A 26,350-nucleotide genomic window follows, 5' to 3' on the forward strand; every position below is an offset into this window, starting at 1 on the left:
GTGTGTAAGAGGTGTGCGTGGCTGATAACCGGCTCGCTACAGTTCGTGCTGACACGCCTATGTTCACAAGCACTCTCATCTGTGCTGTGGTAGCTGTACCATCTGCTACTGCTTCAGTTACAAAAAGACGATCCCGGCGGCCGTCTGTTTTTCATAGTCGTCCAGAACCTCGTCTATAGGTGTAAGAATGCTCACGTGACCACTAACACAAGATTCGTTGCACAACTGACGCAGCACGTCCAATTTGTGTGGTGATTCTCCAAAAAGACCATCCCGCTGCTCGGCAGACCACATTTTCACCCCTTTCAAATTCGCTCGGTTAGTTGTAGGAAGCACGAGTGCGTCTCTAAGGCGTAGTCGCCTGCTTGCTACGCACGTTTACATCACACTGAACCTATGATGTGTTTAATGACAATGTATCGCAATTCCGACGAAGAGCATGTGTTTCTTGTGAAAAAATATTGGATTATTGCGTCAGCGAATGTCTGTTGAACGGTTTGGTGACCAACGTACAATATATAAATGCTGCATACAAAAGTTTGTGAACAAGATACAGAGCAGTGGAACGGAGTTGGATCTTCAAGGACGGAAGGCGGCCGCCATTTTTGGAAGATTAGGTGACTGACGTGAAACGATTGTTGGCTTCTGCTGAAAAGTCTGTTCTCAGGAATGTGGAATGTCACGCACTACATGTCACATCGCTGCAAAGAAAGCTGACATGTATCCATAAAGGTTTATAGTTGATCAGAAGCTGAATGTCAATTATAAAGACAATCACATTTTGCCATTGGTTTCAGAAATTTATTGCCCAGAGGCCTCGAATATTGTAGTACACATGGTTCAGTGATGAGGCTTGGTTCCACCTCCCTAGCTATGTAAACTATCAGAATACACGTTTGTGGTGTAATTAAAATACACACGCTCTGATCGAGCAACCCCTTCACTCACAAGTAATTGGCGTGTCCTGTACAATACCACTGTGTCACATCATCGCACCATTTTTTTTTCTCGAGTCTGCTGTGAGTAGTGCAGGTTACATTGAAATGTTTCGGGAATCTGTGATGCAGTCGGTCGATAAAGAACTTACCATCGGCTGGTGCTAATAGTATGGCCACACATGCTACACGTCTCAGATTCAATCGTTTTTCCTAGGCAGAGTGGCTACGAGAGGACTTTGGCCCCCAAGATCACCTGATTTAACACCAACTGACCTTTTCCGCCGGGGTGGGCTGAAAGGCAAGGTCTGCAGGAGAAGCCGGCCGCTGTGGTCTAGCGGTTCTAGGCGCTTCAGTCCGGAACCACGCGGCTGCTACGGTCGCAGGTTCTAATCCTGCCTCGGGCATGGATGTATGTGATGTCCTTAGGTTAGTTAGGTTTAAGTAGTTCTAAGTTCCACGGGACTGATGACCTCATGTTAAGTCTCACAGTGCATAGAGCCATTTTTTCTGCAGGAAGAAACCACACAACTTGGAAAATTTACGACAGAACATTATCCGTGAAATCCAGGCAGTGCCACAAGAGGTCCTGGCAGCAACGTTGGAGAATCTGCAGCGCCGGGTTCAACTGTTTTTGCAAGTCGAGGGCGGTCACTTCCAGCACCTTCTGTGATACACCTTTATTTCCCCATGAACAGGGTATGATATGTTCATTTCATTTCATTTCCTGATTTTTGTGCAATTCCTTTAAGCGTAATTTAAGCAAATGTTTGTTTGTGGGGCCTCTTTCGTGTTCGACATCATTTACAAGAATCTGCTAGAAATGACCAACGTTGACGTCCATGCAGCGGTGTGCTCAATTGATCAATCTGTGAGACACTGCTATAGCTCTTCCGGTGTGAGAGGTATATTTACAAACAACTGACCCTCCATTTTGTGCCACACGCAAAAATCACAGGCAGAGAAATCAGCAATAGACGTGGCCAGTAAATTGCAGTGCTCTTTCTGATTGTCATCTCCTCGGGTTGTCAAGGCGTGTGCTGTTCCTGCATCTTTCTTGTAATGTAAATACAGTTCTTTGCGTTTATCCACATATGGATTAAAGTTTCTGGACCTACTGGGTAGCACTAACAGTTTGGTTACATTATGATACGGACACCAGACACCGTGTACCAAACATCGAACTTGAGATAATGCAACGCCTCTTCCAAGTACTGATGAAATTTTCTGATGCATAACGGCGTATTTCACGGTTCACATACCCTGACAGGTTCCATCACTCCTCAGAAAAATTTTGGGGCCGAAAATTCTCATTGCATTTCACTCAAAAATTACCGGCGGAATCCAACACACGAAAGTTCATATGCAGGCTTTAACTCATTCACAACAGTGCATTTGTAAGAATACAGATGCACGTCCCTTTTTTTGACAATGATTCCACACGACGATCTCTTAACAATGATTTGCACTGGTAAACGGCGTTAACAGTTTGTCGAACTCAATTCCACGCATTCCTTTACTCGAGCAGTGTTTTCTGCTGCCCAAATTCTTTTCGGAAAGTTACGGTTTCTGTTCGCTGAAGAGACCACTTCAAGCTATTTTGGCAATAAGTTTTTTACTTCAAACTTTGCTACAGGTTTTTCCAAAATACTTCCGACCTTAATCTCTTGCGCAAACAGTTCCACATACATTTACCATAAATTGTGCATTGCGTAATACTCAACAACAAACTCGGACTGTTTCATCATGAGCGTCATTTTGTGTTGCATTCACTTGATCATCAAACACTTCTACTCCTCTCATTCAAAAGCAATGATCCAGCGAAATACTTGGGACAGGGTAAGCAGAATGGTGCAAGAGCTGTATTACAAATATTTTCCGAGTCGGTTTATTTTGTCAAACTCGTATTAAAATTTAAAACTCTTATTTCATCTGTGACCATCCTGCTAAATGTACTCTTGTGTAAGTTACGTTTTTAAATTCCTAGAGAGGTGCATACATCTGAAAATAAACACTAAATGATCTAAAACTAATTTTTCTTTGGTGTTTGTGTTTTTCTTCTTCTTTAATTAATATTATTTATGTTATGTGAAATACGCACATTTTATAGCTGTGCAGCTCTTTTTCATGTATTTGTTTTATCATTTAAGTATCAATGAAAAATTAGAGAAACAGGAAGATGGAGACTGTTAATGAAAAAATAAGTCTGACTTCTTGTTAGACTGGTGGATGCACCAAGCACACAGCAAGCACGGAAAGTTACAGAAGTAAATAATAGGTGTAGACAGTAGTTTAAAGTGCGTTGTACTGTTAAAATTCACAGGCTACGTTTAAAAAGAGCTGTTGAATACCATAAGTATTACAATGCTGCCATCTGGATTTACTATGAAAAATATTAATTTATTGAAAAGTTGACTGTAAAGTAATCGGACTTGTAAGTATATTTCAGTACGTTTGTTAATACCATACCACTTTCCTGTTCAATCACTGATGATTGGCAATTAGCACGAAACAAAACAGCTGTGATAGATGGAAGGTTGATACGGAGTAATTAACAACGTGTTACATTGGATCACATACTGATCCACTAACTTAATAATTACAGTAATCTCTCACACCATCATGCACGCAAATTAAAGTATTGTTCATTAACTAGTCAATATAATTACTGATACAGATAATACAGAGAAAATACTAAACTAAATAATTCACTGCATTGCCAGAAACAGCACGTCCGTAATGAAACGTTAAATTCCAAAATAATTTGTAACGAAAGGTTGCGAAAATAGTTAATAAAACAAGTCAGTTATTTAGACTGCATTTAATTCTTCAGTTTCAGAATGTGGACACAAACTGTTAGTGAGAAACTGCACTTCACGATTCAGTAACATTTACCTGGACTGTGCCGTGACGTCGCCGTTCAGTGGCAGATAAATAATTTCCACGTCGATGATCCTTTTACTGACTCATCACATCTCCATATGTAGCCAGATTACAAATATTTCTCCACGTGAATTTCGTTAATCATCACAGAATGCTCACGCCGTAGCCATAACGGACCAACTGTCACAAACTACCACCCACAAAGTTGTCGCGATTGAGGAGGTCTCTGCCTAACAAGGGCACCCACATCCAGCGCTAGCGTGCCCCCCCCCCCCAACCCCCCCCCCCACCCCCGCCACCCAAGTCTCACCGCCCCCGAGTCTCTCAAGGAAAGGAAAAAATATAGCGCAGTCAGGTGTTTTTTTTTCAAGAAAGTGATTTAAAAGGCAGTATTAGGAAGGTCTATAACCGTGTTGGATCTGGAACTTCTTATAGGTACTTAATGTCTCTCTTCAAAAATTCTCCGCACCCCTATTTCTTGCCTGTCCGCCAACGCCTTACAAACTATTGTATTGGCACTATTCCTGCCTAATTAGTGCAGTTTCTCGTACAAGGACAATCAATGTTTTACGTACTTTGTTTCATTTCTTTAAACACCCATCCTGCTTTTCAGTACACTTTTAACTGTTGCCATATTTGATTACGATGACAATATTAGACGCAAATATTAAAGTTCTAAGTCGTAAATAACAGTATTTATACAAAAAATTCCTTATGCTCCTAACAGACGGCGTTACTCGTTACAGGTTGAATTATTCAAGATCTAATTATGAATTGAAATCAATACATTCACAAAAGGTAATTATGCTGTGCTTTTACGTTTCACAAGTGAGTGACTTTATGCTAATACCTTGACATGATTTTCTCATTACAATATCCAATGTTTTACACTTAAATAATATTAGATGAGTGATTGTTTATACAGTGCTGTGGATGGAAGAGCATGTGCAACCAGCTAAACTGTAAGACCTTACCATGTCAAAGTCATCGGGATTTATAATCAATAAATCATTGTCCATTTTTTTCTAATAGAAAACTCAGTGTGTCATCTATAACAATGAAACTGGTGATTGTGTCAATTTAGCATCTTACCATCAACTGCACTATATCAAATCGATTTTCAGAGACACAAGCTACAGTGATTTGTCGTTCATTTGCAAATTTTTAAAACTACTATTAGATACGAGCAAATATCGCCACGCTAGCTACCGAAGTGGGGAAGCATAAGTAAACGCACCAGAGAACGCAGCACCCTAACCATCAACATACGTCAATTCGGAGAAATTTCCTTGCCTGCTTCTTTGGCCGCGAAAAATAATAACACTGAACAGAAGCAAATGAAACGAAATATGTCACATAGTTATAGAACAGCAGGAGTTTGTATTTTCAGTCCAAGTGCACTTTAAAAACTTTCTTTTCTTATTCAATAAAACAAACCATTAATTTACAACCATCCTCAAGCAAAGTTACAAGAACGATTGTTGTATTCAGCTGGTTGTGAGGAGCGTGAGTGAACAAACAGGGTAATAAATCCGAAATCCGTAAACTGCACGTAAACTTGTAGTTGGCCGTAATTTAACGATAAAGTTCATAACAAACAATGTGCAAAATTGCAACATTACTGGGAGAAATTGTAGCTAAATTATATTTCTGACAATTTTGTTCACCTTGATGAATATTATTGTGTGTTTCGAATTCAGTTATACGGAGAAGTAAAAATTAGCATTGGGAAGAAAAAAGGAAGGAAGAAAAGTACCAGAAAAGAAGAAGCGCACAAATATAATACGGAACAAAAGAGACTGAATGTACCTAATGTCTGACATCGGATACTGAAGTACATCACCATTCTTGCATGCAAAATACTGAAAATAGAAAGACATCTACTTACCTTTATTTTCTGTATATTAACCTGTGAGTCATTATAGCCATAAGAACGTAATTTAGTTATGGATGTCGTAAAGTCACTAAAATTCGTTGTTTGTCTTTAATTCAGCGTTTCACTGTCATCAGGATATGTTGATTCTTCGGGTACACAAGAACAGGAGTGTAAAATCGATGTAAGTTTATCTCATTCCCAGACGAATCTCCGTATATGCTACCCACATAATGAAATTTAACGTTAGTTTCGCACAGGACAATTCGCAAATTACACTGGTCAACACTCATTTTCTTGCCAAGGATATTTGAGTGGCTTTAGGATGGGTTAGTGGTGCTGAGGACGAATATAGCAACCATTTATGCAGTTTGGCTCTAGTTTTTGAGATAATGCATGATTTATTCAAAAAATTTGAAAAAATTGCTAATACTGAACTCGAGCGCTACAAACTACAATGAAAAAAGAAAATAATCTTTATAAATAGCTTCTATGAAAACCTGATAGGCATTTGTCCACGTATAAAACATAATTGAAAAGTTTCTCTATAAGTATATCATTTTCCGTCCATGTCGAACCGCTTCCTGCACGCTTTCCTTTTATAGGTCTCTTCAGAACAGTCACGTTGCAGATTCCAGCAATAATCTGCCATCATATGCCTGTCCCATCTTCCTTTATATCTTTCCTCTATTCCTTTCATATCTTGATGGAACCGCTCTCCTTGTTCCTCACTGAAATCACCTAGATTACGAGGAAATCGATCCAAGTGGCTGTGAAGGAAGTGCAATTTTATGCTCATGTTAGCTCCTAAGTTTTGAAAGTTAGTGAGCATGTTTTTGACCAGTTCCTCGTAATTGGGAGCTTTATGATTGCCCAAAAAACATTTTACAACAGCGACAAAACTGTTCCAGGCCGATGCTTCAGTGACAGTCATGACACTTGTAAAATTGGTATCGTTGATGAGCCTGCGAATTTGAGGACCATCAAATATTTCTGCCTTAAGTTTTTCACTACTGAGTCCAGGGAACGTATTGCAGATGTATGTGAAGCAATTACCATTTCTGTCTAAAGCTTTGGTGAATTGCTTCATTAGTCCTAACTTAATATGTAATGGTGGAAGAACAATCTTGTCCCTACTAACCAGAGGTTCATTAATGATGTTTGCTTCACCAACAGCCATATGTTCCCTTGGAGGCCATGTTTTCTGCTTCCAATGTTCGTGCTTTGCCCTACTATCCCACATGCAGATAAAACATGGGTGCTTTGTGTATCCACTTTGTTGTCCAAGCAATAAGTTCACCATTTTCAAATCAACACAAATCAACCACTGGTGCTGCATATACTGAATTTTCTGCAGAACCATCTTGATGTTAGCATATGCTTCACAAAGTTTTGTTGAGTGGGCAATTGGAATAGATGCGTAACGATTGCCATTGTGTAGGAGAACACATTTTAAACTTCTAGTGGAACTGTCTATGAAGAGACGCCAGTCCTCTGGTCTATATTCCGGCAGCCCCAATTCAAGTAAAAGTCCAGGTATGTTGCTGCAATACACTATAACCTCTTCTTGGTTGAAGTATGGAAGAAGGTTTTCTTCTCTCGTCCGGTAAGCTGTTATTTTAACACTTGGATGAAGACAGTTCTTTTCCTTAAGCCTGGATGCTAAGAGTTCTGATGCTTGCTTTGAAAGAGTGAGTTCTCGTATCAAGTCACTGAGCTCCTTCTGGTCGAACTGCTGGGGTTGTGTCTCACGTCCTTCGTATTCCGAACCACTACTTGTACATTCCTCGCCGTGCACATCGTCATCTGATGATGTTAGCGTGGGTAATGTTGTGAAGGTTGGTACAGGAACATCGTTGCTGTGCACCACCGGTCTTCTTGCTGACTCCAAATCGGGATATTCCCACTTTCGTTTTTTGAACCTATTAAAACCTTTCACATTAACAATGCAAAAATAGCAATCATCTGTATGGTTCTTCTGCTCTCGCCATACCATAGGCACTCCGAAGTTTAAGCTTTTCCTTTTTCGTTTTGTCCACTGCCGTAAGCACTCCACACAGCATTTACAAACTTTATGGGGTGCCCACGCCTTGTCTTGATCTCCAAGTTTAATTCCGAAATATGCCAGATACGCTTCCTTCACAAAAGGAGTGATATTCTTCCTGTTCTTTTGAAGAACGTATTCACCACAAATGTAGCAGAACTCATCTGGATGGTTCACGCAAAGACGGCGTGAAGAACTCATGTTTTCCTAAAACAAAATTGCACAAATACTACATATTATGCAGAACTTTCTTGTATTTGCATGTCAATCACATCCAACAAACATCATTAATTGTTTTGTGTGAAATGAATACTCACCTCTTATTTGCTACGTCACGATGAAAAGGTTCTATCTCCTTGAAGCTGCACTGCACATGTGTGTGACTTTCGACCATCGCCATTTTTCTTGTTTACACTGAACGCTACCTATCGGCTGTTGCGGGGATTACCTCGGCCAACAAATGAATGTCGAGTACCGCCGAATTCAAATCTGCACAACCCTCAATATCTTCAACACACGCACCGCACAACAGGACTGAACACATGCTGATAGTGTGATGTTTGCATGATGTAATCCTCAACCACACAGATGCACTCCCTGAGCACAATTGTTTAATAAAGATAGTACAATATCACTAATTAAAAAACAGGTAGCAAATACATTACACCATATATGGACCGTGCAGTCGATATTATCCACATGAAACTCTCATTTCCACAAATAACCTATATCTCAAAAACCAGAGCCAATTTGGAAAAAGTACAAATATACTCGGAATGAGTATCATAACAATATCCCATTTTCGTTCAAACTTCCCTGGCAACGAAAAAAAAATTTTATTTTGTAGAGCTGTGTTATCTGCCTTTTCCGAGTAGTGTTCTTCAGGTATGCATATCTCTTATACATGAGTTGCACAAAGACAAACCATTTCGTTATACACTGACCCTCCATATTTCCTTCACAAATGAAAATCACAGACTTAACAGCCAAGTTATTAAGCAGGGCACTCACGTCATCTTGTTACATAATGTGTCAGTACACGTTAATTACAATGTGAAAATAACGGATGAAGACACTGTATTGCCAATATTTGAAGTTATATTTACCAGAAAAACTCACAATCATCAATATCATTTGTAGGGGAGACCAGGACATGTTTACACCTAGGGCACGTTTACCCAGAGAACTTTTCTGGAACGATTCTTGCTGGGGCGCTAACGACGATGAAAGATTACCATTGCCATCTACTGAGGTCTCTCACAAACTTCACGACACCAGTCGGGTGAAAGTTTTATCGCGAAGAACATATTTGTGCTTTTGTACAATATGATTACATTTTGTTAAATGTTCAAATGTATGTGAAATCTTATGGGACTTACCTGATAAGGTCATCAGTCCCTAAGATTACACACTACTTAACCTAAATTATCCTAAGGACAAACACACACAGCAATGCCCGGGGGAGGACTCGAACCTCCGTCGGGACCAGCCGCACAGTCCATGACTGCAGCGCCAGAGACCGCTCGGCTAATCCCGCGCGGCTACATTTTGTTACTCAAATATCGAAGCTCCTTGGCAACATATCTTTTGGAATAAAGAATAAGTAAATACAATGTTCGTTCACAGTAGATTATTCTACTTTTCAAAGTACATTTGTGATTGCCATCCTAACATCCCAGTCAAGGTAACTTGAAGGCAACTGCAGTAACAAACGCAGTTTAAAAAATGGAGGCACAGAGGAACAAAAGATAGACATTGCTAAAAAAGCTATTTACACCTACTGAATCTGAACCAGAAAGAATTAATTATATGAGAGCAAGCACTGATAACGGCAACATATTGCTAACAGCAAGAATAAGAAAAAATGTGGGTAGGCCTACTTTCGATGTCGTCATTAGTGTTGTGCCCAAAGACTGGTTTTCACGTGGTAACTCTCCGTGCCCCACTGTCGTCTGCCATCCTCTTTAGGTCCGCATAATTTATGCTTCCCTTCATGTCTCTCTTTCATCTTGTATCTGCTACCTCCTATCAGTCTCCTCTCACAAACAATTCCTTCCAAAGCGTCTGTTATCAAGCACTTCGATCTCAATGAATCTATTACACAGTTTTCTTCCTTTCTCTTATAACCTGCAGCAGTCTCATAAAGAGGATGAAAACTGCCTTTGTATTTACTTCATGAAAAGATAAGAGCAGTAAAAATGGAAGTAAGAATGTGTCTGTGGTTTGGATGTAAAAGATGGGCTCATGACGACTGTGCCACAGGAAACGTAATATTTTTTGTGTGTATAAATTGCGACTCGGACAGTGATGAATAGTCATTTAATTCACATTAAAACTTCTATGTAAGATACATTGCGCTAATAGGCAGAAATTCGCCAATAACCTTTGTTTACGGCCAGAAAAATTCTTGTGTTTCTTCATGCTGTTTGGTGTAAATAAGCATGTAACTTTGTAAGTAAAACATATGTTGAAAATTTTAGAAGTCTGTTTTGTATAATCGTTAATGTATTCTGTACGTGTAAATGTGGCTGCCATAAGTGCATAAACCTGTCGCCATACCTGGAGCACGTTTGCACACTCGAGCTGAGCCTAAATAAAATTATTCTGCACTCCGAAATGTAATCTTGAATCAGATGTATGCATACCAACTTACATCATGTTATGAAATTAAACAATATTAAACACGATAAACCTAACGAAGAAAATTTAAAAATTCCGAAAATAAATCCGCGTAAATGCGCCGTATATATTGCTAAAACCCACTCGATGAAGGTGTAAAGACATACTGCATGAACATTAACTGATCTGCTTAAACTGAAACAATGAGAAGGTGGTATTTTAAGGAAGGGATAATATACGTGGGGATACTTTTATTTATCGTATTCCACATATTATAATGCCTGCTTTTACAAACGTATTTTGGGAGATATGTACATCTGTGTTAACAGAGAAACACCATTCTTACTACTCTTCTGTGACCCTGGTGAAATAGGGTAAGACATTGAGTGGTGCCGAGTAGTTGGTGAGCCAGATGGGTCCCTCTATGATGGGGTGTTCGGGGTCCACCTCGTCCGTCCAGTTACCACTGGGCAGGTAGATGTCGCGGCTAACGGCGCCCTCCTCCAGAACCGGTGCCACCAATATGTCCTCTCCCAACAGGTACTCTGCACACAAAATATTAAAATACGACAAATATGTAAAATCCTGTTTTATCTGATATTACAAAACAACCATATTTGACTCAGCCCACAGGGGCTAATACTTCATAGCGATTCATCGTTCCCGCCAGCTCTCACCACTAGGGCGCTGCACCTTCACTTCGTATTGTGTTACATCAGCGAGAGTTTCTTTCGCAGTTAGTTTGATACTCCGTACGTGCAGTACTGGCCATTAAAATTGCTACACCGCGAAGCTGACGTGCTACAGACGCGAAATTTAACCGACAGGAAGAAGATGCTGTGATATGCAAATGATTAGCTTTAAAGAGCATTCACACAATGTTGGCGCCGGTGGCGACACCTACAACGTGCTGACATGAGGAAAGTTTCCAACCGATTTCTCATACACAAACAGCAGTTGAACGGCGTTGCCTGGTGAAACGTTGTTGTGATGCCTCGTGTAAGGAGGAGAAATGCGTACCATCACGTTTCCGACTTTGATAAAGGTCGGATTGTAGCCTATCGCGATTGCGGTTGATCGTATCGTGACATTGCTGCTCTCGTTGGTCGAGATCCAGTGACTGTTAGCAAAATATGGAATCTGTGGGTTCAGGAGGGTAATACAGAACGCCTTGCTGGATCCCAACGGCCTCGTATCACTAGCAGTCGAGATGTCAGGCATCTTGTCCGCATGGCTGTAACGGATCGTGCAGCCACGTCTCGATCCCTGAGTCAACAGATGGGGACATTTGCAAGACAACAATTATCTGCACGAACAGTTCGATGACGTTTGCAGCAGCACAGACTATCAGCTCGGAGACCATGGTTGCGGTTACCCTCGACGCTGCATCACAGACAGGAGCGCTTGCAATGGTGTACTCAACGACGACCCTGGGTGTACGAATGGCAAAACGTCATTTTTTCGGATAAATCGAGGTTCTATTTACAGCACTTTGATGGTCACATGCGTGTTTGGCGACATTGCGGTGAACGCACGTTGGATGCGTGAATTCGTCATCGCCATACTGGCGTATCACTCTGCGTGATGGAAGGGGTGCCACTGGTTACACGTCCCGGTCACCTCTTGTTCGCATTGACGGCACTCTGAACAGTGGACGTTACATTTCAGATGTGTTACGACCCGTCGCTCTACCCTTCATTCGATCCCTGCGAAACCCTACATTTCAGCAGGATTATGCACGACAGCATGTTGCAGGTCCTGTACGGGCCTTTCTGGATACAGAAAATGTTCCACTGCTGCCCTGGCCGGCACATTCTCCAGATCTGTCACCAATTGAAAACGTCTGGTCAATGGTGACCGAGCAACTGGCTCGTCATAATACACCAGTCACTGCTCTTGATGAACTGTGGTATCGTGTTGAAGCTGCATGGGCAGCTGTACATGTACACGCCATCCAACCTCTGTTTGACTCAATGCCCAGGCGTATCAAGGCCGTTATTACGCCCAGAGGTGGTTGTTCTGGGTACTGATTTCTCAGGATTTATACACCCAAATTGCGCGAAAATGTAATCATATGTCAGTTCTAGTATAATATATTCGTGCAATGAATACCCGTTTATCATCTGCATTTCTTCTTGGTGTAGCTACGTTTCCAGCGTTTGCAGACTTAGAGAAAGCTTTTGACAATGCTGACTGGAATACTTTCTTTCAAATTCTGAAGATGGCAGGGGTAAAATACAGGGACCGAAGGCTATCTAAAATTTGTGCAGAAACCAGAAGACGTAAGAGTCGAGGGGCATGAAAGGGAAGCCTATCCCCGATGTTATTCAATATGTATATTGAGCAAGCAGTAAAGGAAACAAAAGAAAAATTTGGAGTAGGAATTAAAATTCATGGAGAAGAAATAAAAACTTTGAGGTTCACTGATGACACTGTAATTCTGTGAGAGACAGCAAAGGACCTGGAAGAGCAGTTGAACGGAATGGACAGTGTCTTGAAAGGAGGATGTAAGATGAACATCAACAAAAGCAAACGAGGATAATGGGATGTAGTCTAATTAAATCGGGAATTAGAATAGGAAATGAGACGCTTAAAGCAGTAAATGAGTTTGCTATTTGGGGAGCAAAATAACTGATGATGGTGGAACCAGAGAGGATATAAAAGGTAGACTGGCAACGGCAAGGAAAGCGTTTCCGAAGAAGAGAAATTTGTTAACATGGAGTATAGATTTATGTGTCAGGAAGTCTTTTCCGAAAGTATTTGTATGGAGTGTAGCCATGTATGGAAGTGAAACGTGGACGATAAATAGCTTAGACAAGAAAAGAGTAGAAGCTTTAGAAATGTGGTGCTACAGAAGAATGCTGAAGATTAGATGGGTAGATCACATAACTAATGAGGAGGTATTGAACAGAATTCGAGAGAAGAGAAATTTGTGGCACAACATAACTAGAAGAAGGGATCGGTAGGTAGTGCATATTCTGAGGCATCTAGGGTTCACCAATTTGGTATTGGAGGGCAGCGTGGGGGGGGGGGTGGGGGGGGGGGGTAAAATTCGTAAAGTGAGACCAAGAGATGAATACACTAAAAAGATTCAGAAGGATGTGAGTTGCATTCAGCCAAGTATATGAGTGTTTCAGGAAAAAATGATAACAGTATTTTAAAATATTGTTTATTTTAATTCACAAGTGAGTTTCGAAGCTTTAATATTTTGTAATTTCTCCTCCATGTCAATTTCTTAGAGATATGAGATGTAAAAGTAGGTCTATATTATTTAGTACCTAGCAACAACACTATGTTTCGAGGACAAGCGTATTCTTTACACATGAAGACACATCATAAGCAATGAACAATTAAGTCACATTAAAATCCGTAGTAGCGTCAGGACGTCCCAGTGATGGTTGAAGGATCTGATGTAGCTACAGGATTGTCTTTTGGCGTCAGAGTAAACGTCTGCAACTACACCAACACTGTCTTCATAGCGTCTCTGAGGTTAAATAGAAAGCTGTTGTCCATTTGTTTCACTGAGTTACGGGTTTCGCTTCCTCTGTTTTTAAGTATCTTCAGTAGCCTGTTTTGTTTCTTACTGAAAACGAATGTATGTTCGTTTGTAGCAGCTTTTTCTGTGTTGCCTTCCTATAATTGGGTTAGAAAAACAAATTTGTGTAGAATTTACTCAATGTTTTCACGTGCCTTGGTTACACTCACTAATTTGTGTGGTTCTTTTTTCGAACCTGTGCCGCATTGAGTTATCCAGACATTCCAGGATGTCTGTGAACATTTCCTCATGTACACCTCACGTTTCACTAGCTTGCTGTCTATAACGTTTCTTTACTGTGTGTATTTGTTATATGACGTATTGCCAATCGATAACAGGCGTCCTGCTGTCCGGTTGTATTCCAGTGGCTGTAAGCAGTTCAGTTTTCGTTTGTTTATAATGTACTGTACAGTGTGGTAGGAGGGGGGAGGGGGGGGGGGGGGAGCGGAGTTGAGACACGGAAATAGGAGGGCGACTTTGTACGGTGAATATCGGTTATATTAGTTTGTGTGTTTTTAAATGGATGAAAGATGAGACGGAGGGCTGATTGGTTGAGATTTTTTGCTGTGGCTTAATGCTATGCTTCAGCTGTATTGTTTTAGTGGCCACAGAAAGAGGTGAGTTCCTGCATTCATTCTTTTTGTCATTCATGAATTTCTCATTCATTTCAAGGCCTTGTATATGAGGAAATTTTCCCGTACGTTATTATCTTTCTGTTACGATTTTCCATTGTTATTACTTTACAACGTGTTTCATGTTTCTTAGCTTTTACACTTGCGTTATTCAGTGATGATCAAAGTTTGACAGCTGTGTTTACACTGCTGTCTTCTTATATGTACCTTCTGCCTTGTTATAAAATTACTGTCTGCCATCAGCTATTATACTGCTTTGCTGTCTGCGTCTGCGGCGTTGCGAGCCGGTCCAGTGGTGCCATTGTGAATCGTTCTCGGAATAAACTCCATGTACATCGCTATTAGCTACACTGGTGCTGCAGACTGGCTGAGGAAAAGAAGTGTAGAAAATGTCCAGAAAATAAATGATGTGAAAACGACCAAAGAACTCCAGTTAAAAATGGCAGAGTTAATGGGACAATAGTCATAAAGGTTGACGAGTTTACTCCTTCTCCCCGAAGTTCAGAGGTGGGTTGGAAATGCATCATGTCAACCCTAGTCGAGGCATGATACATCTTTGGACAGGACACAATCCTAATGGTATTTATCTCTTACAACTCGATCTCATGTAGAGGGGCGTCTGCGAAGGCGAAAATGAGAAAGCTCCAGAATACGTTGTCTTCCACTGCGCATTATTTAGCACCTCTAGATAGAACATCCCACAAACATCCTATCTATGCACGGCTGTAGGAGCACCGCGAAAGTAATCTGTAGTTGACGGTCTAGCTAACAAATCTCAAAGCGACAGATAGCTAAGTACAGGAAATGATGTCGCCACGGACTCCCCAGGGTGCAGTGGGTGCAAAATAGGGAGAAGGACTACAAAGTGATGGCGAGTTAAGAGGGAGAGTCAAGCATCGATGGTGACGTGTTCAGTCACGACGTCTGGCAAATCGAGCTCACACCCCCATGGTTAGATGTCCACATCCACAGCGGCACCTACACTTAAACCCTATCTGTTCCTACATATCAAACTCTTAGTTTTCAAAACGTTACATTAGTGTTACGGTTATAATACCAGTAGTTTTATCATATTATCACTGCAAAATTCAATTGAAACTTTACATACAGTTCACCTTAGTTAGCAGCAACATCAACCCTGCAGGGGTAGGAAAAGGCTTTAAATCTACACAGCCTGTGTCACACCTCCGGGCCCACTTGGAAATGAAAATAATAATAGCATGTTAGTAACCAGTCATAGTGTGCAGACTCGATGTGCATTCCAAGACTACAACCCAGACGGCTGCAAAGGGACATGCTCAATATCATTTCATAAATTTTATTGTTTCTTTTCGCAACCTATCTTAACTTATATATCTTAAATTTTCCACGTTTTTCATATACAAAATGGGCTACACAAACCGCAGGTAGTTATTGCACTTTCAAACAACGGACCTTGCCGTTGAGGGGCCAGACAAACGTGTGGTTCCTGAAGAGGGGCAGCAGCCTTTTCAGTAGTTGCAGGGGCAATAGTCCGATTGACTGATCTGGACTAGTAACATCAACCAAAACGGCCTTCCTATGCTGGTACTGCGAACTGCTGAAAGCAAGGGCAAACTACAGCCGTAATTTTTCCCAAGGGCTTCCTCTTGAGTAAAATATTCTGGAGGTAAGATAGTCCCCTATTCGGATCTCCGGGAGGAGGACGTAGTTATCAGGAGAATCAAAACTGGCGTTCTACGGATCGGAGTGTGGAATGTCAGATCCCTTAATCGGGCAGGTAGGTTAGAAAATTCGAAAATGGAAATGGATAGGATAAAGTTAGATATAGTTGGAATTAGTGAAGTTCGGTGGTAGGAGGAACAAGGCGTTTGGTCAGGTGAATACAGAGTTATAAATACAAAATCAACTAGGGGCAATGCAGGAGTAGGTTTAATAATGAATAAAAAATAGGAGTGCGGGTAAGCTACTACAAACAGCATAGTGAAAGCATTATTGTGGCCAAGATAGACACGAAGCCCACGCCTACGACAGTAGTACAAGTTTATATGCCAACTAGCTCCGCAGATGCTGAATAGATTGAAGAGATATGTGACGAGAAAAGAGAAATTATTCACACAATTGGAGGGGACGAAAACTTAATTGGGATGGGGCACTGGTATTCGATAGTAGGAAAGAGAAGAGAAGGGAAAATAGTAGGTGAATACGTAAGGGGGGGAGAGGGGGGGGGGGGGGAATGAAAGAGACGGCAGCCTGGCAGAATTTTGCACACAGTGTAATTTAATCATCGGTAACACTTGGTTTAAGAATCACAAAACAAGGTAGTAGATGTGGAAGAGACATGGAGACCCCATAAACTTTCGGATTGGTTACATAAAGGTTATGCAGAAATTTAGGAAGCATATTCTAACTGTAAGACACTGCAGGGGCATATGTGGACTCTGACCACAATTTATTCGCTATTAACTGTAGATTAAAACTGAAAAAACTGCAAAAAGGTAGGAATTTAAGAATATAGGACCTGGATAACCTGACAGAACCAGAGGTTGTAGAGGGTTTCAGGGGGATCATTAGGGAACGATTGAGAAGAACAGGTGAGAGAAGTACAATAGAAGAAGAATGGGTAGCTCTGAGAGATGAAAGAGTGAAGGCAGCACAGGATTATTAAGTAGGTAAAAAGACGAGGGCTAGTATAAATCTTTGGGTAACAGAAGAGATATTGAATTTAATTGATGAAAGGAAAAAATGTAATAATGCAGTAAACGAAACAGACGAAAAGGAATACAAACTTCTCAAAAATGAGATAGACAGGAAGTGCAAAATGGCTAAGCACGGATGGCTAGAGGACAAATGTAAGGGTGTAGAGGCATATATCACTAGGGGTAAGATAGATACTACCAGAGGAAAATTAGAGAGACCTTTGGAGAAAATAGAACCACATGCATGAATATCAAGAGCTCAGATGGAAAACCAGTTCTAAGCAAAGAAGGGAAAGCAGAAAGGTGGAAGGAGTATATAGAGGGTCTATACAAGGGCGATGTACTTGAGGACAATATTATGGAAATGCGTGAAGAGTTTGACAGAGCACTGAAAGATCTAAGTCGAAACAAGGCCCCAGGAGTAGACAACATTCCATTACAACTACTGACAGCCTTGGGAGAGCCAGTCCCGACAAAACTCTACCATCTGGTGAGCAAGATGTACGAGACCGACGAAATACCCTCAAACTTTAAGAAGAGTATAATAATTCCAATCCCAAAGAAAGCAAGTGTTGACAGACGGGAAAGTTTAATAAGTCACGGCTGCAAAATACTAACACGAATTCTTTACCGAGGAATTGAAAAACTGGTACAAACTGACGTCAGCGAAGATCAGTTTGGATTCCGTAGAAATGTTAGAACACGTGAGGCAATACTCACCCTACGACATGTCTTAGCAGATAGATTAAGGAAAGGCAAACCTACATTTCTAGCATTTGTAGACTTAGAGAAAGCTTTTGACAACGTTGACTGGAATACTCTCTTTCAAATTCTGAAGGTGGCAGGGGACAAATACAGGGAGCGAAAGGCTATTTACAATTTGTACAGAAACCAAATGGCAGTTATAAGAGTTGAGGGGCATGAAAGAGAAGCAGTGGTTGGGAAGGTAGTGAGACAGAGTTGTAGCCTCTCCCCGATGTTATTCAATCTGTATATTGAGCAAGCAGTGAAGGAAACAAAAGAAAAATTTGGAGTAGGAATCGGAATCCATGGCGAAGAAATAAAAACTTTGAGGTTTGGCGACGTCATTGTAAATCTGTCAGAGACAGCAAAGGAACTGGAAGAACAGCTGAATGGAATGGACAGTGTCTTGAAAGGAGAATATAAGATGAACATCAACAACAGGAAAAGGAGGACAATGGATTGTTGTCGAATTAAATCAGGTGATGCTGAGGGAATTAGATTAGGAAATGAGATAATTAAAGTAGTAGATAAATTTTGCTATCTGGGAAGAAAAATAACTGATGATGGTAGAAGTAGAGTTGATATAAAATGTAGACTGGCTATGGCAACGAAAGCGTTTTCGAAGAAGCGAAATTAGTTAACATCGAGTATAGATTTAAGTGTCAGGAAGTCGTTTCTGAAAGTATTTGTATGGAGTGTAGCTATGTATGGAAGTGAAACGTGGACGATAAATAGTTTAGACAATAAGAGAATAGAAGCTTTAAAAACGTGGTTCTTCAGAAGAAAGCTGAAGATTAGATTGGTAGGTCACGTAACTAATGAGGAGGTACTGAACAGAATTGGGAGAAGAATATTGTGATACACCTTGACTAGAAGAAGGAATCGGTTGGTAAGACACGTTCTGAGGCATCAAGGGATCACTAATTTAGTACTGGAGGGATGCGCTGGAGGTTAAAATCGTAGAATGAGACCAAGAGATGAATACAGTAAGCAGATTCAGAAGGATGTTGGTTGCAATAGTTACTCAGAAATGAAGAGGCTTGAACAGGATAGAGTAGCATGGAGAGCTGCAAGCTGCTTCAAACCAGTCTCTGGACCACAAGAAAAAACAAAACACACACACAGATCTTCTGATTAAGTGCTGTAAGTGATTTTCTCGTAGTTTTTACGATTGTTAATTCTATCCATAATCGAATGTACCTAAACAGCAACCTATAAAATTCCTTCAGTAAACAAAAAAATAACAGTCTTGGCACACTACTAGCCATACACCTGTCTTTTTATTTGTGTAAATGTCGATGTGGTATCTTTCTTGTTCCGTATGCTATGTGAAGTTTGTATTTCTTCAATATATTTCTTATGTCATGTGTTGATTTGCGTGGTTACTCTACACCGTTTATCCTTTTTAGTCTTCGGACCAGTGTTTATGCTTTCTGTGCTTGTGTGCGCTGTAGTGTCGATGTTGGTAGTGGAGTTTTGTGATCCTTTTACCTTCTGCGCCATATCTTTTTCTTACAGTAGTGTTTTGATTTTATTATTTAAACAATGTACTGCACCAGGGTTATATTCGTTGTTTGTATGTATATGCTGTTTCTAGTAGTTTTTCATAATTTGTCTGTGAATTGCAGTTTTATTCAGTGTGCCATACGCTGAAGAACTGCTAGTTTGTGGTTTTGTGGCTGGGTTGATGTGGCTTGTATAACTGTATCTGTTGCTGCTGGTTTTATGTAGATATCAAAGTTGTTATCTCCCTTCATTGTTATGTATAGAAAATGTAATTGTTTCCATAAGGAAATGAGAGTTATTTGTTCCATTTATGTCTGCATATTAATACAAATGGCATATACAAGTCATTGATGGCACAAAAAGCAAAATGTATAAAACATGGAACAGTGCCTCATAATTTGTTTCACAAGTATCAGCCTCTCACCAGAGAGTGCAGTTGATTTTGTTGCCACTGACTTAAATTGACTCTTGAGAAAGTACGACTTGTGATTACAACCACATTTCTTTTAAAATTTGTTGAATTTAATTGATGAAAGTACAAAACACAAAAGTGCAGGCAAAAGGCTATAATCGCGCCTAAAAATGGTATCGTCATAAACTTCATAATGGCAAACCGGGAATGGTTAAAGGGGAAGTAAAATACTGTATAAAGATGCATTACAGTGAGAAACATAGATGCCATGTATAGGAAAATTAAAGAGAAACAGTTGTATGAGTATCAAGAGCTCAGATGGTAATCCAATGCAAGTAAACAAGAGGAGACACTGGGATGGAAGGAATAGTAATAGGACTACAAAATTGAAAGTAGCGTTATGGAAGAGAAACAAGATGACGATGAGATATCAGAAATTATTCTATGAGAAAATTTGTTAGCTCACTGATAGATCCAATCAAAATAAGGCACCTGATCTAGAAGACATTCCACCCAGATTATCCTCAGGTGAACATACCATGACGAAACTACTTCAGCATATGCACGATATGTTAGATGGGCGAAATACATTCATATTTCGAGAGGAATGCAATAATTCCAGTTCCAAATAAGGCAGACTCTGACAAGTGGGAATATACAGACCCAACAGTTTCATAAGGCATGGTTGTAAAACACTGACATGAATAATTTTTAAGAAGAATAAAAAGAAGTTGAAGTCGGTCTCGAGAAGGATCAGTTTGTGTTTCAAAGAAATATAGTCGCATCCGAAGCAATACTGACACTGTAATTTACCTTAGGCTGACGGAAGGCAATTTTACATTTATAGCGTGTTTTTGACACTGTTGACTTGGATACATTCTTTGAAATTAGAATGGCAGTATGGTTCAAATGTAGCAACTGAAACTTTCTTTATAGTTTGTAAAGAAACCGGACTACAGCTAAAAGAGTCGAGGAAAATGAAAAGGGGACGGTTATCTATACATTATGTCAACATGAGATATCGTGTAAGGGAAATATTTTACATGGCATATACCAATTTGTAAGGCCCTGTGGTGGTCTCCTTCAAGACACATTGCAAATCTGTTACAATTAACAGAGAGGGAGTGATAAAAGTTGCCTGTTTCTTTGCAGTTTCATTTTTTTCTCATAATATTTCCGGTTTTTTTTCAGTCATGAGTTGTCTTTGAAATGCTTTGAGAGTTTCTGCTATAGTCAGCTTCGAACAGTCAAATAAGCGCCACCGATGCATTTCATATCTGTCTAGGACATGTATATATAAGCGTGGATGTTTATTCACTGGAACTACATCTTGCCGATACAGTATAACTTGGATTTGTTTTCTAGTTTGTTCCACTTTGCATATTTGGAATTAGGGTGTTCCTTGTCAACAGTTCATTGCATCATAAGATAGCAAGTTGTGTGATTTTGTTTGATGATTGAATTTTGTAATCTGAAGTGCAGAGTAAAGAAATCACCTTCACCGACTACCTGTCCCCCTTTCTACATATGTACTTGCTGAGGAGGATTTGTGTTAAGGTAGGCGTTTTCATATGATTAAAGAGTGCTAAGTATGTTATGATACATGCATACCACAGACTTAGAAAATTTTGCAGGTGGAGCACATACAGTGTAGTGTTGAGCGTACTAAAGGGAGTTGGAACTTTCTGTGCTTCTGTGATCATTCAGATGATGCTTGTGGTAAATAATTCCCTGTATTAGTTTAATAATTTCACTTCTACGGCACTGTCTTAATAAAATCTATTTCTCATACCACATTTTCTTTTATTAAAATTCTGGTACTGAGAAAATATTTTGAACAGTGTTATTCTTTGTCTTGATGATCTGGTGGAGTAGTGGCAGGTTTAGTGGAAAATATTTCACTTTTGTGTACAAGTTTGGCTTGTTGAATTTTGTTAGAATTGAGATAGGACGAGTCAGTTTAAAGTTTCTGTTTAGTCATTGGTGGTTTTATTGTTCACTGTATGATGGAAAACCTTGTGGGTAGTTAAAGAGAGGCAAAAAGTGGTCGTTTCTGGAGATGTCAAGAGAGAAGGGAGAAGTGTCTTATTCTGGAACCCTGTGCAGAGTTACTTCTCAAGGAAATAAAGGTGTTTCTTATAGTGATTAAATCAATATATCAATTAGTTACATAGAAAGTGATGCAGCCAGTGACACCAATGTTGTAACTCAACAGAAGTGAGTGCAATGGAATTAACTGAGAGACTGGAGGAAGATGCAACAGAACAACAACTTTATTTCTGTACAGGGACAGGTACAGAGTTAAGAAGATAAATTTGAATCCACTGGGAAAGACGCTGCAAGGTTATAAATGTGCATACTGCACAAAAATACAGTTAAGGGGAAATTTAACTTCTGGTGAGAGTGATTTTACACTTGACAAAAACTCGCCAGTGTTCAAAAAGGCCAGGTTAATTTTTAAGAGATTTTCTCTGAACAGAAAAAGTAGTTACTAGGTGATTCAGATAATTTAAGTGAAGAATATGAAAAGAATAAGCAGATTTGTGAGCAAGGTGAGTTCTGAAGTTTGTTCAGAAAGTCGTCAAATTCAGGAATAAGTTTAATAAGAGGAGGATGTATCTGAGAATAGGGAAGAAAATCAAAAAACAGTTGAGAAAATTAATTACTTGGCTATTGCACAATTGGTTGTTAGCACTGAACAAAGTTCCAGTGGTATTGTACCTGTGCGTGTTTGAGGATCTGAAGAAGTGAGGTCATTATAGATATTTAAGGAAGTACAGGAGGAGATTAACAGGAGCAGAAGGGAAACAAAAGGAATTAAATGAGAAGGTATCTAAAACTGAAGAAGAATTAGGAATTGTATATTAAGTTGAACTAATCAATAATGAATCATGATTAGGTGTTACTGTGCCAACAGATGATCAGCAAAATGGTGATGGATATATACATAATGATATGGCCAAGGCTGTGGCTGTTGAGGTTTAAATCAGTTACTAATACAAGAAGTAGAATATGTGGTGACAAGACTTGGAATTAGGTTTGCAGCATGGTAAGGACAGTTGTTGAAACTGACGTGAATGCTGTAGAGCCTAACTGGGAGTGAATCACTCATAAGACTGATGTTATACACTCTGGAAGCAGAGAGAACCTTAGTGTCTGAGTGGCACCAATAGAGTTCTTAAATGGGTGTACACTGAAGGGACTCTCCAGTGTCTTTCATTTGTACATTAGTCCATAGTTTTTGTTTTGTGAGAGCAACCACGCAGTTTACATGTGGTTTCTCTTGAAGTGTTCTCAATTAATAGTTTATCTAAGTAGCCAGCCAGTTTTCCCATGTGTTTCTTGTATTATCTTTCTTTGTGTGGTAAGATTTTTGTGGATGATAAGGCACATATCATGTAATTGATGTTAAACTTATACATGGGGCTGCCACATTTGAGGTGAAGGGTGCTGGTAATTTTCAGATGATGGTTAGTGTTCTTGTGATGGATGTAGTTCTCATGTATTTTTGTGTATTTCCTCGGTATTAACGTTATAATCTTTGGTAAGCTGATTTTCTGTGTACTTGAAATCATTTTCTCGCACTGTGGGTGAAGTCTGATATATTGAATATGAGTAATATTTTATATGGTATCTAATGTTTTCATAAGTTTGCCACAGATGTTTGATTCTTGATGCATGTTTTGATACAGTGATAGATTATTTGAGTATTGTGTGACCCAGTGATTTATTACAGAATGATTTGTTTTGATTTATGTTTCTATATTATTGATAGTCAACCACAGTAGGGAGTGTTTTCTATACACTGAGATGTTGTTGTTCATGGTGGATGTTGAATAATAAAGAAGAGTATTAATAACAGTGTGTCTAGACTGACTTCGTGTGTGTGTTTGCATGTGAATGTTGAGCAGGATCTGACAGTGTATTGACTGAAGAGCGGATATCAAATTGAACTCTTAAAGGAGCATACACATGTTTGACTAGCACTAAATTTGTAACTGTTCAAACAAACAGGATAAACTTATTTTCTTTGCTGTTTTCTTTGTCTTGTTCTGTTCTATACCTTTATGACAGTGTAACTTTCTCTATAGCATCGTTGATGCGAAAGTTGTGTGAGACTAGTCACCTGTACATAAGTATGTATCTGCATAATTGTTTGGTAGGCATGAGAGGTTTTGGTTTCCTTATGAAGTTTATTATTGAAACTTGTGAAATGATTAATTGGTTTGTGAGTACTTGTGTGGTTTTATATTCCTGTATGTTGTATTGTGTTATGGGTGTTCTGTACAGACTGTGGCTGAACAAATGAATGTGAGTCTGTAAAGTTGTTTTCAAAACTGCATTTTATATGAGTTTTTAGTGATTCCCTCCTGGGGAGGATGGTATTGTGGTTTTTCAACTGTATTGTATTACTCAAGAGATTATTTGGAATGCATATGTATTAATAGAATCCCTCCAGAGGTAGAGAACTCTTAGTTTTCCTCAGACAGAGGTGGTGTGAAACGATTTTGCAAGTTATGGATAATGATTCGAGTTGGGCAGTAATCACAGAGGGCTGTAAAAGACTTCCAGTAGTCAGTTGAACTGATGATTGCCAGTGCTTAATGAGAGGCTTGTGATTATATGAGTAATGTTGACGTACCTGAATAGCTATTGGCCAGAAATGATAGGATCATGCCTAATTTTGATATTTTTGTGTGTGTATTTGCTTATGAAAGACGCATTATAGTAGTTTCAGATAAACAAGGAAGTTACTGGTAGCTTCAGTGAAGGTGTGACCCTCTTTCTCATGCAGATCTTTAAGGAAATTTCTATATGGAGCGAGGCTAATGACATTTGGTATTCACACTGAGGCCATATTATGATATTATCTGAAGGACTGCAAGATTTGCAGCTTAGTATATTGGGCATTTTGAAGACCAGAATTTGAAAGTTTTGGTTCATGATGAGCATGGTGATTTTTTAAGATGAGTATTATGGGATAACCTTCTATGATGACGCAAATTCAAGTTTTTTCAGATGAATTTGTATTTTCAGTGTGAAGTGGATTATGATAAACTATGTCATTACAGGAAATGTAGATGACATGGAATATTCTGTTGCGAGAATTAAGTGTAATTTGAGCCATTAAGTATGTAGGTCTGTGTGTACATGGATGTGTTGTCCTCCATTGGTGTATTGTTTGTACATGGATGAGATGATGATTTGATGATGAGTATTTATGTGGATTGGAGCTAATAATGTAATAATGTTTTTTCTCAGATACCTAGTTACCTTAGCATTGTACATATTTCATGTCTATGATTTGATACTTGTAATGTGTTGTCTGATTCACCTGTGTTGTTATACATGCTTTATACTTCTGTTTGATGAGTTCTCTCATTGAATTGCATAGTTTATTTCTAGTTTGTTTGTTCATTGTGAACATTTTCGTATCTCCTTTGTGTGCTCTCTTTATTTAGTGAATATATTAGTTCGTTGCACTTCGTATGGTCTTTTTCTGTATCCAAGGAGCAATTAACTTTTTTTTGCTCAAAATATTTTTGGTTTTCTTGGATTGGAAATTGTGTTTGAAATACTTTGCGACTTTGTGCTATAATGAGGTTTGATTACTCAACATTAGCTCTTTGAACAATCTCTCCACTGTTGCATTTCCTATCTTTTTAGGCCGATTTTGATCATCAGCCAATCGGAGATGACTGTTTTTGGCATGATAAGGTTTTACATTTCAATTTGCATTCGCCATGGTGGTAATATTCTCATTAAATTTTGTTCTGTTTCATTTGAGAGACAGTGTGCCTTTGACTGGTGTCGATGGGAGCTAGTTTTGAGTTTCTGAAATGATTACTGAAACTGATGAGTTCTTTTCTACTACATGCCATGGTGACCAATAGGCGAATGTATAGGTTATTACCGAAGTGTATTCCACCTATTTCATAGTTAACTTATGATTACTTCCCATTCATGCCTATGGTAATACTTTTGTGTATGGTGAAATGGAAGCGCAACAATTGCTCATTTCTTGTTAAATGTGTGTTGATTACAGGACCAAATATTATATTTCAATCCATCATGCTGTAGACTCAAAATTATTATCCTAACCTACATTATAAAAGAATTATTGCCTTCTCATATGTTTTGCATTGACAGCACATAACTCTGTTTGCGCTTTGCAAGAATCTTTTTTGTATTTCATGTACTGAAGGTCCATGTGGACTTTCTAAAACAGGAACTTTCTCATAATTATTTCAGTTCAAGCCACTTCATTTATTATCTGTAGTTGATGCTGATAAATGCAGCCACACTACCATATTTTGTATATTTATTACCTCCACCTTCGTCACATAAATGCTCTAAGATGGCACAGACAGTTAATAACATTCTGCATTCGCAGACCATTAGTAATACACACTCACTTTCTTTGCATGGAGTTTGGATTCAGATGGGGAAAGGTATGTCACTGGCTGCTATTTTGGAATATTTCTGATT

The 26,350-nt window shown here is 39.3% G+C and overlaps 1 protein-coding gene across 1 annotated transcript in view; it reads right to left on the reverse strand.

The window, feature by feature from the left end:
* Positions 1-10,699: 10,699 nt before the first annotated feature.
* LOC124805473 (myogenesis-regulating glycosidase-like) overlaps positions 10,700-26,350 on the reverse strand; it is a 63,495-nt gene continuing 47,844 nt past the window's right edge. The window contains exon 6 of the mRNA XM_047266036.1: positions 10,700-10,899. Coding sequence (XP_047121992.1) covers positions 10,700-10,899 — 200 coding nt within the window. The remainder of the gene's footprint in view (positions 10,900-26,350) is intronic.

This window comes from Schistocerca piceifrons, chromosome 7 (assembly GCF_021461385.2).
Source record: "Schistocerca piceifrons isolate TAMUIC-IGC-003096 chromosome 7, iqSchPice1.1, whole genome shotgun sequence".
NCBI classification, from domain to species: domain Eukaryota; kingdom Metazoa; phylum Arthropoda; class Insecta; order Orthoptera; family Acrididae; genus Schistocerca; species Schistocerca piceifrons.